This window comes from Microtus oregoni, unplaced genomic scaffold (genome assembly GCF_018167655.1).
Source record: "Microtus oregoni isolate MIOR12 unplaced genomic scaffold, Mior012 000008F_ref0000371, whole genome shotgun sequence".
Classification (NCBI taxonomy): domain Eukaryota; kingdom Metazoa; phylum Chordata; class Mammalia; order Rodentia; family Cricetidae; genus Microtus; species Microtus oregoni.
The window spans coordinates 27,490,846-27,508,353 of record NW_024543067.1 but is presented as its reverse complement, the minus strand read 5'-3'; the positions used below and the strand labels follow the sequence as shown (position 1 = coordinate 27,508,353).

Below are 17,508 nucleotides of genomic sequence, written 5' to 3'. Positions count from 1 at the left end.
AGTCGTATAAACACACAAAAGTAGGTCTACATTGCAAGATGTTATTTTCGTTTTCATTTTCTTGAAGGAGTTCCACACCCTTATCCCTGAGACAGAAGAGCTGCATAAATGAAGCCACCAATGACATACAGAGCCAGCCCTTCTCACCCACCCGTTTGCTACTATTATTAGAACCTCTGCTAGTGGGATAGTGCTTAGGATAACTGTGGACGCAAAGGATCCCTTGATAAGAAGGCTTCACAGTGTTCAGTGGTCTTAGTGCAGTGTTCTCCTGACAAAGGCACCATGAAACAGGAATGTAGCTAGAAACCACAGCTGAGAATATAAACAAAGAGACGTAATCCAGAGAACACATACTTGGGATATGGCTCTGAGGAGTAATGCAGCCTAGGCAACAGTCTTCGGGCAGTGGTTAGACATCTATCCGTGTCATTGTAGGGAAGACATGTACACTTAACTGTCACTCAGGTGGGGTGGGGAGCATCACCTTTTAGGTTATTCCAACTGGATTCCAGAAATCCTGCTGCCAGGTCAAGAGTTATACCAGTGTCTTGGCACACTACTTACCTCTCCGTACTCACAGAAGATCTACAGAATAGAATAGAACACAGCAGACATTTCTTTTTCCATGAGGTCATCTTGGCCGTTCTTATCTAGTAAAGCAGAAGCTGTTCCTGTTGTTCTTGGAAAATTTAAAACAGAGGTGCCTTGTTATTCAGGAAAGTTGAGTGGGGGTATGCTTTTGCTTGTACAAAGTTCTCCGCCTCCCTAGAGAAGGTGCCCACTCAGAGAAGACACAGGTTGTCAGAAAGAATTCAAGACAAGAGCCTCAGGCTGCAAACCAGGAGGCAAATGTTTACAGTGTCCAACCTACACCTAAAAGAATCTTCTTTTCTAGATTAAAATTCCCTTTCCTGTGTTTCCTCTCTCTATGTTCCCATCCTAATCAAGGTAGGAAGAGTAGATATTAATTAGGTAAAAGGTTACTGATTATCAAATGGTCCTTTCACATACCTAGAGATTCTCCTTTGCTTATGACAATTTAGTGGTCAGCTAAGACCTTCTACCGCCGGGGAGTTATGTGCACCAAGAGTTATTTCACATCTGATGCAATGGGAACACTCTCACCCACACTTCTCCATTTCTTCAGGAGTTTATGAGTCAATGAACATGACACTCTATGGCTTTGATTTCTACATTTTTATAGTTTTTCTTTGATTCTATATCCATTCCAATTCAAAACCTCTACCTCTTGCCTATTTGACAGTGTAGAGCCTCATAGAATGGTATACTTTCTCAGGAAAAGTACACAGTGTCATTATGCCATATACATTTGATTATATTCAATGTTGTTTAGAACAAAGTCTCTTTTTGGAAACATAAAATAGAAATAACCCAAGTATTATATAGATGGAGACTTCTGTAGAAACGTTAGGGAGATGGGTGTGGTACTTAGTTTCCTATTGTAATAAAATCATGATCACAGCATCTTTCTAAGGAAAGTGTTCCCTTCAGCTTACACAGCCATATCATAGTCTGTCTTTGAAGAGAGCCAGGACAGGGACTCAGAGAAGGAGCGAGGAGGCAGGAAGTGAGTCAGACCCATCCACAGAAATAAGCAGCTTTCTGGTTTGTCCCTCAAGGCCTGCTCAGTTTCCCTTTTTATACAGCCGAAGACAACTTGCCCAGAGGTGGAACTGCCCAGAACAGGATAAGTCCCCCTGTATCAACCAACAATCAAGGAAATGTCCCATTAACTTGCTTATGGTTCACTGTGATGTAGTCACCCTCTCAAGTGAGGTTCTCTCCTCAGCTATAGCCTATATCAAGTTGACAAAAAGCAACTGGTACAGCATGTGAGGAAGGAGGGAGTGCTCACAAGTGTCAGCAAGAAGTGACTTCTAAAGTTCTGTTACTTACACCACAGCCAGTTTTACTTTTACTTACAAACTTGCCTTTCAAAAGTTTCTGGAAGTTTCTTTTTGCTTTTGAAACAGTCTTGTTAAGCATCCTACACTGACCTTGTTTCCTCCACCTAGTCCAACTCCTAATACTCACAACCTCCCAGCTACTGGGATACAGGCATGCATGGCTGCGCTCAGCTACTCATCTACCTGCCGTGTGCCTTGCTTCACCTACCTTCTTATCCCTCGGGCGTCATAGTGCTTAACCCATACCAATGTCCCATCAACTTTTCACAAGGTACAAAGCTGAGAAATGGCCTTCCCCTTCACAGGATGCCAACTTCTCAGGGGCATCTGAAAGCATCATCAACACATTTTCATTGTTTTTTTTTTTTTGCATACTGATCTAATACCATACTGATCTAATACTGATCTAATGTGTGCTTAGAAAACAGCCATTTCCTTTTAAGAATAGCAGTACCGGGCTGGCAAAATGGTGCAGCAGCAAAGGGGCTTATGGCCAAGACTATCAACCTCAGTTCTACCAGTGGGACCCACGTACTGGAAGGAAAGAACCAACTTATCAGGTTGACATCTGACCTCCACACGTGTACCATATGTGCCTGCAAGTACACACATACACACACACACACATACACACACACACACACACACACACACACACGTGTAGACAAGAAATAAATGAAATGCAATCAGTTTTTAGAACAGTAACAATACCAATTAAAATTTTATTAGAATCATTTATTTGGATAATCTAATACTCTTGTTTGTTTCTTAATAAGAATTTGAAACTGATCCTGACATTACAGTAGGCAATATGTTTTATGAATAAAGATAGCTGTCAGTGTAACTGCCAATCTAGAAATGCCCAGATTGTTGAAGAACTCTCAAGCCTCCTCAGTGTCAGTAACTAGTTTTGCCATGTCTTTATAATTCTTTAGTCTTTTTACATTTTTATTCATTTTTACAGAACTAAGAAATATACAGGTATTTATTAATAGATAAAACTTACAAATCAGGATTATCTGCTTGATAAGATAAGATAAAGATAAGATCCAAACAAACTAAACCAGCAAAACCAGGGTCCAGGGGGGAAAGGCAGAGAGGAAGAGGGCTGGATGCGCTCCCACATGTGGTTAAATAGTCTATGAGGCCACGCCCCAGTAGGCAGGTAGTTGTTAGCTATACATCTTCCTCCAGCAATTGAGCTCCCTGCCTCTTTCCTCCCCTTCAACCCCTCCCTTGGGTCCACATGCTCCCAATTACTAAGTAGATCTTGTCTTTTTCTACTTCCCATGCAGATTAGATCCTATGTATGTTTCTCTTAGGGTCCTCATTGTTATCTAGGTTTTGGGGATTGTGATTTTTAGGCTGGTTTTCTTTGCTTTATGTTTTAAAACCACTAATGAGTGAGCACATGTGATATTTGTCTTTCTGGGTCTGGGTTACCTCACTCAAAATCTTTTCTAGCTCCATCTATTTGCCTGACATTTTCATGATGTCATTTTTTTCTGCTGTGTAGTACTCCATTGTGTTTTTCTAGACTTATAAGGTAAACTTGGGGATACGATAAAGAATGTTCTGTAGAAATAGGTCCCAGAGACCTTACTGGTTCTATGTTAGACTCTGGAGAGTTAAGAAATGTAAGTAAAATATAATGAGTGTCTTGAAACTATATGTGTACACTTGTATTTTGGCATTATTTTATTTTTGTATTTTGCTTTTTTTCTTTCAATAGTAATAGTGGGTCCTAATACCTACAGATAAGTGTAGTCCTCATTCAGTGTTATAAATTAACTTCTCCTTTTGACAGACAGAGACCATTACAGAAAGCAACACCATTCAAATTGCAGGAATATGGAGCATAGTCTATAACTCCTGTATTTCCTTTTAAGGCTCAGTAATCATTGTGGAATAGGAGTGGAGAGATTGTCAGAGGCAGGAGGAACAGGAAATTTGTTGTGAGATTGTGTCTCCTGGGAATGTCCCAGGAGATACAATTTTTTATTCATTTTTCTAAATCAGGTCTTCCAGTTGGGTCAAGATGTTCCAAAGTGCTGAAGATTAACCACTGGTTTAGTTGATTTTTTATTTAGCAGATGTCTTTGCTGGTGTGTATTACTTCTTCGTATGCACCAATAAAAGCCACACTTAATCTCTTTCTGAAGCTACTAGCTGATTTTTAATGAATTTTTGCTGTTTCTACCTTTTGTTCCTAAATCTCACTCTGACCCACAAGTTTTCCTCCATCTCTATACTTTATAGCAATGTGAGTTATGCATTGTTGGTTACATTTTTCACTATCTTAAAAGTTGTAATATACTGAACCATATTAACCATGTCTTTGGAAATAGTCACTGCTCTGCCGTTCCTTACCAAGCTACATACATCTCCATTCTCATAAATTTGATTCTAATCACTGCATGCAGATGATAGGATTGTAATTCATAACTATGTTACAGTCAAAATCAGAATAATGAATTGTGATAAATTTGTGATTTTTGAGCCTAAATAAACCCCTGTAGCCATCTCCCAGAATTCACCAAATCTAAGCAATTATTCTGGGCATTGCTGCTCTCCCACTAGAGCACACTCCACCCTTGGTTGTACTGCCTATTTATCTCTGTCATTAGATTGCATCAAGAAGCTAAGCACCTATGGTTTCTCTGATGGATATGACCCAAGCATGGTGCTGGGTCAGATAAGGACATAGAAATGTGCACATAATTTTGAATGTCTAGTCAAGCTATGCCATCTTTTTCCAGAAAGAATTTAAGTACATAGAACTATAGAGTACTACATACTCAAACAGGCAGTTTCCTACAGACCCAGAAACAAATTGAGATCTGAGAATGGATGGAATTTGTGTAACATAAAAGCAAAGAAAAATCACGTCACTTAATGCGGCATCATACTACCTTGGAACTGGCTGTGGTGGCATATGCATTAATTTCAGCACCTAGAGGAGGAGGCAGGCAGAACTCTGTGAGTTCAAGATCATCCAGTTTACATAGTGAGTCCCGGGCTAACAAAGGCTAAATAGTGAGACCCTGACTCAAAAAACCAAATCAATCATAAAATGCTGCTTTGAGATCTGAGAGATGATTCAGTCAATAAAGTGCCACACAATGTGGGGACCTCAGTTAGATTCTGAGAACCCACTGAAAAAAGCCAGGCATCTGAGGAGGTGGGCCTTGGGTCAAGCAGCCCATCTGAATATGTGAGCCTGTGGTCCTGGTGAAATTCTGTGTCTCTAAAACATGGTGGACAGCTCTTGAGAAATAACAGCCCCAGGCCGGCCTCTGGGCTCTGCACTCACATACACACAAACCTGCACTCCTCCCACCAGCGATTCTGCTTTTCTGGGGTTTACATTGCTGCATGCAAGTTAGTTCACACTCAAAACGTGTTTTCTATGTGAACACTGTGGTGCGTGTGTGTGTGCGTGTGTGTGTGTGTGTGTGTGTGTCTGTCTGTCTGTGTGTGCACGTGAGTGATTTATCTTGCTTCAAGCACATGAAATTAAAACACCATTCCACTGGCAGGCAAAAATGGTAGTAATAGAAATGACTTTCTCTTACTAAGCTTGTAGGCACCAGGACTCATGCTCGATTCTTTTCATACGCTCTTGCCCCTTTAGTTCACTTAACAAAATCATGAAATAAGAGGTATTATTTCCACAAACAAAAGAGTGGATTCAGGTTAGGAAAGGTGAGTAATTTCAGGAAGTTGTGGGCGATTGGCTTGGTTTTGTTTCAAAGAAGACTGTTTTGAACCCACATTTGCATAATGTCTGAGCCTGTGCTGGTCCCATTAGGACCAATAATTATGAAAATGAATAAAAACAATGAAAATAAATAAAAATGCACTTAACGTATCTTAGCTGCTGTTGTGTGGCTGTTATACCCCTCCAATTATACTAAACTATTATTGGAGACAAAAGCATAAGAAAAGCATTGCATAGCAGATAGTTAGAAAGTGATCAATGTACTAATACCAGCCTCTAAGGAAATTCCTAAACTAACCAGCCACAGCCTTCTGTAATGATCTCCCTGCTTCTGCAGCCTCAGCTGTGAAGCAGCCCAGATAATGTTGTGTGCAGACTTGTGTATCTGTTCTCCACGCCGTATTTTTAATTATGCAATTATGGACACATGTCGAAAAATGTCAACTTTGCAACACACTGTCATCCAAACACAAGTTCAACAGTCTGTGAATTCTGATAAAATGGAAAATGAAGTTTTGACTCTGATGGTCATTTATTAGATGGTTTTATTTTAAATGCTTAGCAATGTTTTTCTTTATACCTTTCCATCCAAGGAGCTTCCCAGCCATCCTGTGCACTATAGTATCTCCAGGCATGCATCATGTTATAGTACACGGCACCCCCAATTGCACTAATAACTGTGTCTTCGATATCCGAGGATGTGTTGTGAACCTGGGGAACATGAGCTTGTGTTCTGTATACCACCCTTTTCAAGGATCAGGTTCCAACTTTTACTCATGACTGGCTTCCTATCTGCTTCTATAATCTTATTTCTCTTGTTCTTGTTTTCCATGTATTCTATCCATTGCATGGGTACCATAGTTTCTTACTATTTAAGAGGTTTTGGATTTGTGTTTTTTTTTTCTTTTCTATTTTTATTCTTCTCTATTTTTATATCTGAAAATCTTCATCTGGTAAGTTCTGTATTTATTTTCGAATTTTTTTTTTGAGACAGAGTTTGTCAAAGTAGCTCAGGATGGTTTTGAAATAAGGACAATCTTTCTGCAGCACTTTCAAGTACTCAGCTTACTGGTGAGAACCACCATCTCTGCTTCCAGTTTCCCTTCAAACACTTACGGCATGGCCTCTTCCACAAAGTCTTCCCTTAGTCTCCAGACAGATCATGTTCCCTTTCTACACGGCTATTGCCCCATCTACCCTTCCATCACAGTGTGTTATGACTGCAGCACATTTGCCTATGCATCAAGGCTGAGGAGCCCTGTGCCTAGCGCAGAGTGCAATATGTAGTTGGCAGTCAATAAACATTTGCAGTATTCAATTGAAAAACAAATCATTCAAGTCTCTATTATTATTTACAGGTTTTTTATAGGCAAGAGGGTCACAGTAAAATTCAAGTTATTGAAACACAGAAACCTCAAGCTGTAGTACCTCTCCCTGAGGCTGGAGTCTACATTATTGAAGTTCGAGCATACAGTGAAGGAGGGGATGGAACAGCTAGCACCCAAATTAGGGTACCTTCATATTCAGGTAAGTCTGATACAGCAGGCTCAATCTGACGGACTTCACCAATGCAGTAGGGTCTAAATCTACTTGACATTGAAGGATACATGGCAGAATTCAGAAATATTTGAGAGGTTTCTCTTCCTTGAATTCCATACCATTCTGCAATTAGCATAAATAATACCTACAACCTAGAAAGCAGATGATGTTTACATCAGGATGTTCTTCTTATAAAATTCTTTGCCTGACCTGGGCTAAGCAGTACCTGGCCACTTGGGTTTGAAACTGTGTTTATACAGATACTAGATTTTTACATACCTGCTTTTCTGTTATCATGATTGTCCTATAAAATAAGAGGGAACTAATAGGAAGAAGTTTAAAAATGAATATTTATTGGCTTCTGAACCAATGACACATTGTGGTTGTCATTTTTATTATTAGCACTTAATAGTTGATTGCATGTATTATTTATTGGGTAGCAATTCCCAACTTCCAAGAACATGCCTCATGATATCATAGAAGACTCTGCATGTGGCTTACTTTATTAATATACTCGTCATATAGAGCCAGACCAGATATAGCTGAGCAAAGGACAGCACTGAATCTTAAGGAAAACCTTTTGACACAGCACTTGATTAATCCTCATTTGTAAATGAAAGCTTCCATAACTACAGAGTATGACTGACAAGGGCCTCGCATCCACCTCAGCATCAGTTTCTCCCTTTGAAAGGCTGTACTGAAGATTTGTTGTTGTTAAAAAAAAAATTAAGGTTGAATATATTTTTTATTTATTTATTTATTTATTTATTATTATTTTTTTTTTTTTTGGTTTTTCGAGACAGGGTTTCTCTGTGGCTTTGGAGCCTGTCCTGAAACTAGCTCTGTAGACCAGGCTGGTCTCGAACTCACTTAGATCTGCCTGCCTCTGCCTCCCGAGTGCTGGGATTAAAGGCGTGCGCCACCATCGCCCGGCAAGGTTGAATATAAACAAAATGCATTTTGTGTGTGCATGAAATTACAAGACCAAGAATAAAAATGTTGCACTTAAAAAAAATAAAATGCCTTATATTTAAAAGGAAAATCTAATGCCTTATGTTTAAGGGAAAGGGCATATCAGGTCTTCAGTAATCATCTCAAATCACCTCAAATCACTGAGGGAAAATACAGACTGAGAGATGATAGGCAGAGAGATAGATGATTGATAGATGATAGCTAGATAGATGATAGATAGCATCATAAGTAAAATAAGTAACAAATAGTTGTGCAAAAATGATTTAAAAATCCACTAACATATATATATTCATATATATATAACATATATATATATTCAAAAGTTACTTTAAAATGAAAAAAAAAACCAAAGCCAAGTGTGGTGGTGCACACCTTTAGTCCTAGCACTCAGGAGACAGAGGCAGTCAAATCCCTGAGTTCAAAGCCCGACTGGTCTAGAGTCCAGAAGAGCCAGGCCTGCACGGAGAAACTTTATCTCAAAAAATTAAAACAAAACAGAAAACCATAAAATAAAAGATATTCATAAAATGGGGGAGGAATCTCTCTTTATTGTATAAACTAGATGAAAGGGTCTAAGAATTAACATACTTTGAAATCACACAAAAAATTTTCTTCAAAATTAAAAGATTAAAAAAGACTCCCTTTCTGTATTGGTAAGCTTCTCTTAACATTACAAGTATTTGCTGACCTTCATCCTGTTCCTGATATCCTGATATTACAAAAGATGTTTTCCATTTAGGTCCTCCAACTGTGTGTGTGTGTGTGTGTGTGTGTGTGTGTGTGTGTGTGTCTGTGTGTGTACACAAACACATCTGTGTGTGCTTCTATGTGTCTGTGTGTGTCTATGTGTATATTTATGTGTCTGTGTATATGTGGTATGTGCATGTGTGTGTGCACATGTTGAAGACCAAAGTTGATGTCGAGTGTCTTCCTCTATTGCTCTCTGTGTCAGTCAGAGTTCTATTTCTGTGAAGAGACACAATGACCAAGGCTACTCTTATAAAAGAAAGCCCTTAATTGGGACTTGCTTACAGGTTTAGAAGTTTAGTTCATTATCACCATGGCAGGGAGCATGGTGGTACACAGGCAGACATGTTGCTAGAGAAGTTGAGAGTTCTATATCCAAATCCACAGACATCAGGAAGAGAGAGAGACAAGTGTAGGCTTGGGCCCTTGAAATATCAAAGCCAACCTCCAGTGACACACTTCCCAATAAGAGCATACCTATTCCAACAAGGTGCCACCTCCTAGTCACTTCAAAAGTCCCACACCCTGGTGACCAGGCATTCAAATCTATGAGCCTATGGGTCCCTTCTTATTCAAACCACCACACACCACACTCTCCAGCTTTTCTATGTATTGTTTTAGAATTTCATATATATATGAAATATATATGTATATTGAAGTTTTTATCACATCAAGCTCCTACTCCCCCTTTTCTAACTTTAGGTGCTCTTTTTCTTAAAACCCACTGAGTCTACTTAGTGCTGCAAGGTTGTACAGGGGTGTGGGAACATCTACAGAAGAATGAGGAGGCTTAGCATGGACCACATCTCTGAAGAAATTAGACTCTCCCTCAGTCAATAAAGATCATTGCAGAAGACTGGGAAGAGAGATTGGAAGGGGCAAACTGTGGATAACTATTGAAAAAACAATGCATTCCAGACACGACAGCATCATTTCTCACATGAACTCCACCTTTCTTTGAAGAGAGGGTTTCTCACTTTACCTAGAATTTGCTCTATTGGCCAGATTGGTTCATCACTGCTTCCCACAGAGTTCCACAGCATCCACCTCTAGCCACACAGGATTAAAATCACAGATGCATCCCGCCATAAGTGTGTTTTCATACGTGTACTAGAGATCCGAACTTAGACCTCATGCTTGTGTTCCAAGATATTCACCCTCTGGGTCATTCTCCATCCACCGCAGCATCTTTTGAGTCAAGAATTTCATTATGCCGAGTCTGAGAAGTTCCTTTTCACTCAAATACAGATTCTGTTGAGTCATTTGAACAGTTTGGAAATATTTATACAGATTTGGTTTTCACAATTATATTTTAATTAGCTTGTAATATCTATGAAATAACAATTTTTATGTTGTAGTTAATAGCATTTGGGCAATTACCAGTTTCTAAATCTCAATAAAGTGAAATCTCATAGTCATATCTAACTTAGCCCCATAAAACCTAACTGAGGCTTGGTTTTATTCTTATATTGTCAAAAACAAATGCTTGAGAAGTTGAAACAGCTTAATCAAGTAAAACAGCTGGACAGCTTCACAGATGAGGTAGATCTTATCTCCCAGTACTGCTGCTTTGTGTTTGGGTTTCTCTCTTGTTTATTTGGCTGTGTTAAGATAACTTATCTAATTAGTGGATTTGATTTAGAACGTGAAAGGAGGACTTTACTCAGCATCTTTAAAGACGACTATACAGGATCATCAATACTTTTAACACAGCTATTTCCAAACTAATTAAAGATGTGTGGGCATTCTTTAGTTATTCCACATGTGCATACTACTCCATCGAGGTCTCTCATCTAAATTACTTTCCTTGTCCTAATTCAGATGTGGCCATGAACTTTACAATCAATACATTTTTCACATCAGGAAATTACTCAAAATGTTCCAAAATTTTAATGATCTTTACTGTTGCATTGGTAACAAAAACTGACAAAGAAATGAAGACTTTCCTTCTGTGTGGGTGTGGATGCGTTGATGTTTGCACATGTGGTTTATCAGTAAAGTTATTCTTTTGCACTGAAGTGTATTGGGAATAAATTAAAGTTTGCTATCTCTAACAGCAACAAAATTGCTCTGTTTTGTCATTGCTCTCATCGGACTAGCAAAGCTAACTTGTAAGAAGATGTTAAGATTTAGGTAATTGTTTGAATTCTTATTCTTATGTTTATACACAGAGTCAGTCACTGTGATAATTTTTATCAACTAAATATATTATCGAGTCACATGGAAAGATAGTGTTAATGAAGACTTGTCCTGTAAGTATGTCTGTGGGGAACTGTCATGGTTGATGATTGGTGTCGTAAGATTCAGCCTATTGGGTGCAGCAGCATATCCTAGACGGAGATCCTGGACTCTGTATGAGAGGCATGATGTGACAAGTAGGCACACTGCACTTTATGTGGCTCTTAACTGTGAATGTGGTATGGTAGCTATATCAGTTTGCTACCAAGTTGACTTCTCTGCAACAGTGACCTGTAGTCTAGACATGTAAGCCAAAATAAATAAAACCATTTCTTCCCTAAATTGCCTTTTGTCAGAGTGATTTTATCACAACAACAAGAATGGAAACTAAGTCACTGTTTTGAGACACAATCCAGGAGAGCATCTGGACCTACAAATCGCCAGCTCAGTATCTAAACCACATTCATCGTCTTTTGTTTTCTTTATTCTTTCATTTTTAGGTTATAATATAATTACATTTCTCCCTTACCTTTATTCCCTCCAGACCTTCCCTTATACCCCTCCTTGTTCTCCTTCAAATTCATGGACTCTTTTTTTTCACTAATTGTTAAGCAATACTTTTTCTCATCTGCAACAGGAGGACCACATAAGAATGATACAAGGATCAACAAAGATAGTATAGGTTAAGACTTTTTACCATGCTTGACATACAAGGAGTAGTTATGTCAACGACTCTGATATTTCCGTATTCTTCTTGCTTGAAGAACCATTCCTAAAGTTACTGTCTTAAAATGGTTCTTAGTTTATGAGCATATGGTGCTTTTAAACCACTTTAGACCAATCAACTAAGACCATGTAGTTCGATCCATTAAATTGCATATGATGATTTGATTTTATAAAAGAACTTCCCTTAAATATAAGAATGCTAGATATGTTTGCCTTTTTTGCCAACTTGGAAATGAGAATCTAAACAATCAAACACATGAATATAAAAAATTATTAAATTTTGTTATTTATGGAATATTATAAATTCTTGTCACATCACACTTTTCCTAATTATTTTTGTTTCAGTTATTGAACTGTTGATTCTCTACAACAATAATTTCATTCCCATACTTTGATCTTAAAATACTTCCTACCTGTGCACCGCTAGTGGAAATCACCCATTCTCATTGTTAGATTTGTTTGTTAGAAATGGTTCAGCTTTTCGACACATTTTGCAGACCTCCTTTTGGGGGCAGAGACTTCAGACAATGCTTTATTTTGTAGCAGAACAAAGCCTGGGACAGAAGACCAACCAAAGAATGTTTCTTAGAAACTGGCTTCATTGGAGGCTTCTCTTTTGTTCACAGGTGGGAAAATCACGAGCGCTCAGTCAACCCTGCACTCTCTCTCCAAGTGGTCCTCAGTAACACTGTTCTTGGCTTTGATGCTTCCTTCCAGTTCCTGGTGAAAGCTGCTCATGGAGTTTGCTTTTCTTTGCTTTAGCTTGAGAAAGCAGCAGTGGACAGAACACATAGAGAGCGGAGACCCAGGATCCTGAGAATGCTTTGAACGTATGGGACTACAGACAGTGCACTCTCGGGAGCTGGGGGAGAATATGAGTTACCCGTCAGGTTTCTCTTTGAATTTTGTAAATGGAGAGGACAGTTCTTGGTCCAATAAAAATATGCAGATTGTATGTAATGAAATTTTGTAAGCAAAGGTAATTTCTGTCAGATGTATTCTTAATTTTTTTAATATGTTGGAATTTGACTTTCTATTTGGGGACTGAATGCCATCCATCGGTTACAGAGGTGGCCTTTATCAGCCTACACAAAAGCAAATGCAAACCCAAGAAAGTAACATGTTCTCAAGACTCTGAGTCTGGTGTTTTCCAAACTTCCCATCAGATCACTGCTTCGACACCAAGCCAGCAGGAAATATGAAAAATTGCTTCTGTTATTGGGGTCCTTGATAGAGAAAATTCATAAAAGAATTCTCAAAAACTATGGTATGACTGGATAGCAAAATAGCAACATTTATCAATAGGTGATTCCTCATGTGCCCAGAGAGTAAGATACTAATGTAGAAATTTACATTAGAGGAAGTTAAATAGAAAGTGAGTCCAAATTGATTTCTTGTTTCCCATTGAGTGACATGTGACCTAATAGCAAATACAGTCCATGTTTAATGCCAAAATAGAGTTTGACATCACAGAAATAGTGCCTGCTGAGAACTGCAATGGCAAGCGCCACAGGTGCAAACATAAAAGGGAGAAGAACATGTGGCAGAGATGTCCCTCTTCTCCACCCACTGTCAACATGGAAATGGAATTGAGTCCAAGGCTTTATTCTTATTGCGAATGATTTTAAAGACAGTTGGTGGAAAAAGTAATGAAGCAAATGATTCAAACAAAAATATCTAAGCTTTTAGATACTGCTATATATCATATGCCACTTAAAAATGCTTCCCAACTACTGTGTAATTAAGAGGTTCTACTAGGTTCAATGGTGTTCTAAAAGCTGAGTTGTGGAAACATGGCATTGCCACAGGGCTTCAGCTAGTCTAGCCAAAGTCTGCATTGCTGGATTCCATGTCTTCAGAGACAATCCCATTAACTAACTTAAGGATTCAGATTCAACCTAAGACATAGTTCACAGAAAAGCTAAGTGAGACACTCTTCATGATCGATAGGACAAAGAGTGCAATGATTCACAAGGGTGGGTATCACATCTATGAAGATTCCAGAAAGAATACTTATAGTAACCTCACTTTCCAGGAAAACCCTGAGATGCTGGCTATTTGAGCAATGTTCATATGAGGATGAAAGTTAGACTCTATTGCTCTGACTTAACATCGTCTAAGTAACTTTGTATGCATCATGAATAACAAAAACGAAAGGAAGGAAGGAAAGAAGGACGAAAGAAAGAAAGAAAGAAAGAAAGAGAGAGAGAGAGAGAAACGAAGGAAGGAAGAGAGAGAGGGAGGGAAGGAGAGAGGGAGGGAGGAAGGAAGAGAGAGAAAGAAAGAAAGAAAAAAGAAAGAAAGAAAGAAAGAAAGAAAGGGAGAGAAAGAGGGGAAGGAAGGAAGGAAGAAAGGAAGGAAGAAAGAAAGAAAGAAAGAAAGAAAGAAAGAAAGAAAGAAAAAGAAAAGACCGTGCTTAACTCAATGATGCTTGGGGTGTCTAGCCTGAAAATCCTCAACGAGTTTTCAGATTGCAGTGTGACTGTATGCCAGTTATTCATATTTTCTTTGGATAAAAGTGTATCCCAGACAGCTCTAAGTAAAGGAAAGACAATGTGAAAGATTGTTTTAGTCAACAGACTGTTACAGTAAATATTAAGACAGTGACTATTCAAGCCTATGAATAATAAAACCACGTGGCCTTTCTCATGTGCCTCCTGGGGAATAGGAGAGGCTGAATTTCACCAATAGAAAGCAAAAGATGGGTTTCCCCAAGAATGGTGTCACTTGCAGAAACTATCATGCATCTGAAAAAGTGTAGAATGATATTTTTAAAAAAATATGTTTTTCATATTTGGTGAATTGAGACTTTTTTTTCATTTATTATTGGCGTTTTCTTCTAGACTTACTGAAGAACTTTAAGAATCAACTTTTTAACTAAATTCTCCTAAAATAAAACCTAGAAAATAAAAATGTCACAACATGGCAGATTCTGATTAATCAACATTCCCAAATCACTGGTGCGTCTCTACCGAAATATCCAGATCCAGAGCATCTGATGCCACAATCTCGCACAAGTTAGAGATGTGGGACGTTTTTACTCAACATGCACAAATATGCATTTTGCATCATGAACCTATTTAAAATAAAACAAGTTTTCACTGTATCCGTGTTTCTGTATCCATATTTATTATTTTGTAGCAAACAGACAGCATTCTTATTAAGGAGTATTATTTTTCAACAACAGTACTGAGAAAGCTTTTTCTCTGGTGGAATGGAGTCTTAACTCACTACAGAGACTGTAATTTTTATAACACCCATTGAACCATAAGAAAACAGCACTCCTTATCACGAGACATTTCATGACAGCAAATGTTTTGCATATGTAACTGAAGGTACTGTGGACTCTGTGTCAAACCATTAGATAATTGTATACAATCTGTATATATACTATATATAATGGTATATATCGTGTGGAAGACACAGTATGATAATAGTTCTGTGTACTGTTCTTGTAACATTAGACCTTTTTAATAAATAATTCATTTTTATTGGCTTTTATCTTCTCTCCTGTCAACTATATGAATGGCAATATGTCAAACAGCCTACAGAATGGCTATGTTTATAGTGATGGCTTCGTGTGGAAAATAACGTTTGTTAAGGCTTTACATGTTATTATTTTGGGTTCAAAACTCTCTATGAGGTCTGAGGAGCTGGCCCATCAGATAAAGGTGCCTGGCACCAAGCCTAAAGAACTCCTTCGTGTCACCCTAACCTACACACATTTACAAACATAAATAAAGAAAATAAATAAATAATATAAATACTGAAATGTAACTTTGAAAATCTCCAGAGATATCTATCCTAACCCCAACTGGACCATCTATATCGATGTCAAAGACAAAAACAAAAACAAAACAAAACAAAAAGAAGTAGAAACGGATTAAAATCAGGGTCAAACTCAGGTTCTTTCTCGAACCAGCAGGCTCTATGGAACAGGTGGGTAGAGTGTATGCTAAAAGCATTCTTTGGCTTTTTTGGTTAGCAAGTCAGTCATAGTCTGTGCTAGGTACAATTGGCACAGGTATTTGTTTGCTCTTTCGTGCCTCTTAGCAGCATTTCTTCACTTCTACTTTCCCAATAATCATGGGGTTGTTTACTTACAGACATTTCTCTACCATTTAACTCTGGCCTCATGCATAGGGGAGTGTATTATATCTACTTTGAGAATTTTTTTACTGGTGCTTAGCATAATTTGCAGATTACTTAACAAGTGAACAGTAAGTTAGATGAATATAAAATTGACTTAAGATTGCTTGGAGAACAGGCTTCCCACATCTGGATCATCATCAACTCACCTGAGATGATACAACCCTATGTACCCATTCAGTGGTTCACAGATGAGAGAAGCTATTTTAAAATACTGTCAAACACAAAATAGTACAAGTCTACTAAGAAGACGATGGCAATATTTAGTAATCTTATATATGGATTTCCTCTGACCTAAGAACAGTGACTAGAGAAAAGAGGAGGTGAATAAGGTAAAGGAAACAGAGGAGAGGGCGAGGAACTAAAGAAGAAATAACAAAATTCCAAAAATAAAGGTTTAAGGACATTGTGTGGCAGAGTGTTTGTCTAACATGCACAAGACCTTCAATTTGTTTCCCAGAAACAAGAATAAAAATGATCAGATGTTGAGTTACTCGATAAAATGCTAAGAAAAGCTTTAGTATGTGAACCCAGTGGTGTTCACATCACTAAAAGAGACACTTAGCCAGGCGATAGCTCAGGAGAGAAGAGAAGGGGGAGGGGAGGGAGGGGATGGAGCTGAGGGAAGGATATAAACTTTCTCTAATATCTGTTGAAATTCAATATGAATGTGACCAACTTTTCTCATTTTTATTTTGCAAGAAATACTGGATGAAAAATTTTTAAATATTGAATAATATCACAAGACTAGATCCAGACTAAACCTTAATGTGAGGTATTCAGCTATACAATAGATGCATTTTCTTCCACAAATAAATGTCACACAGAGGTAAAATGGGAAGTGATCTGCTGTATATTAAAGAGTGGCATCTGCTGCACATAGTATGGGGACTTCTTGGGGTCCTGATTCACACAGACTGACTCACTAAGAAGGGAACCTCTGAGAATATGGAGGAAGTATGAGTATGAGCTAAGTATTAAATAGAGAGGAAAATTATTATCTCTAACAAGTTTTTAGTATTTATCAGTAAAAGATATCCTAAGGTATGTGTAGGTAAATGATATGTGCAAAATGATATGATTCTGGAATTTTCCTCGAGAAAATCAAGTAAATTAAACCAACTTTGGAGTGAAATATATGAAAGAGTATCAGACTGTTTATAATCACTAAAAATGAGTAATTAATTTAAAACACATATTATTCTGTTAGTGTGTGATTAATAGTAAAAAGGCAGGAAGTATAGGCAGGGTCAGAACAGGAGAATTCTGGGAAGAGCAAAGGCTCAGTCTGCAATCATTACCCAGACACAGAGGAAGTAAGATGAGAATGCCTCACTGATAAAAGGTATCGACCCACGTGTCTAACACAGTCAAGAATTATGGGTTCAGATGTAAGAGTTAGTTAAAAAGAAGTCTAAGCTATTGGCCAATCAGCATTTTATTAAACCAATATAAATGACAAATCTTTCCAGAGTACAAACACTGCTGCTTTCATGTGTAATAAGAACCAACTGTGAAGCAGTCACCAAACCTTGGTAGGGAACA

The 17,508-nt window shown here is 38.1% G+C and overlaps 1 protein-coding gene across 2 annotated transcripts in view; it reads left to right on the top strand.

Moving 5' to 3' along the window:
* The window catches only part of Cntn5 (contactin 5), a 1,138,775-nt gene extending 1,124,759 nt beyond the window's left edge, over positions 1-14,016 (top strand). For both annotated transcript variants that reach the window (XM_041657731.1, XM_041657730.1), the window contains 2 exons: positions 7,011-7,179; positions 12,441-14,016. In XM_041657731.1, coding sequence (XP_041513665.1) covers positions 7,011-7,179; positions 12,441-12,541 — 270 coding nt within the window. In that variant the 3' untranslated portion in view covers positions 12,542-14,016. The remainder of the gene's footprint in view (positions 1-7,010; positions 7,180-12,440) is intronic.
* Positions 14,017-17,508: the final 3,492 nt, after the last annotated feature.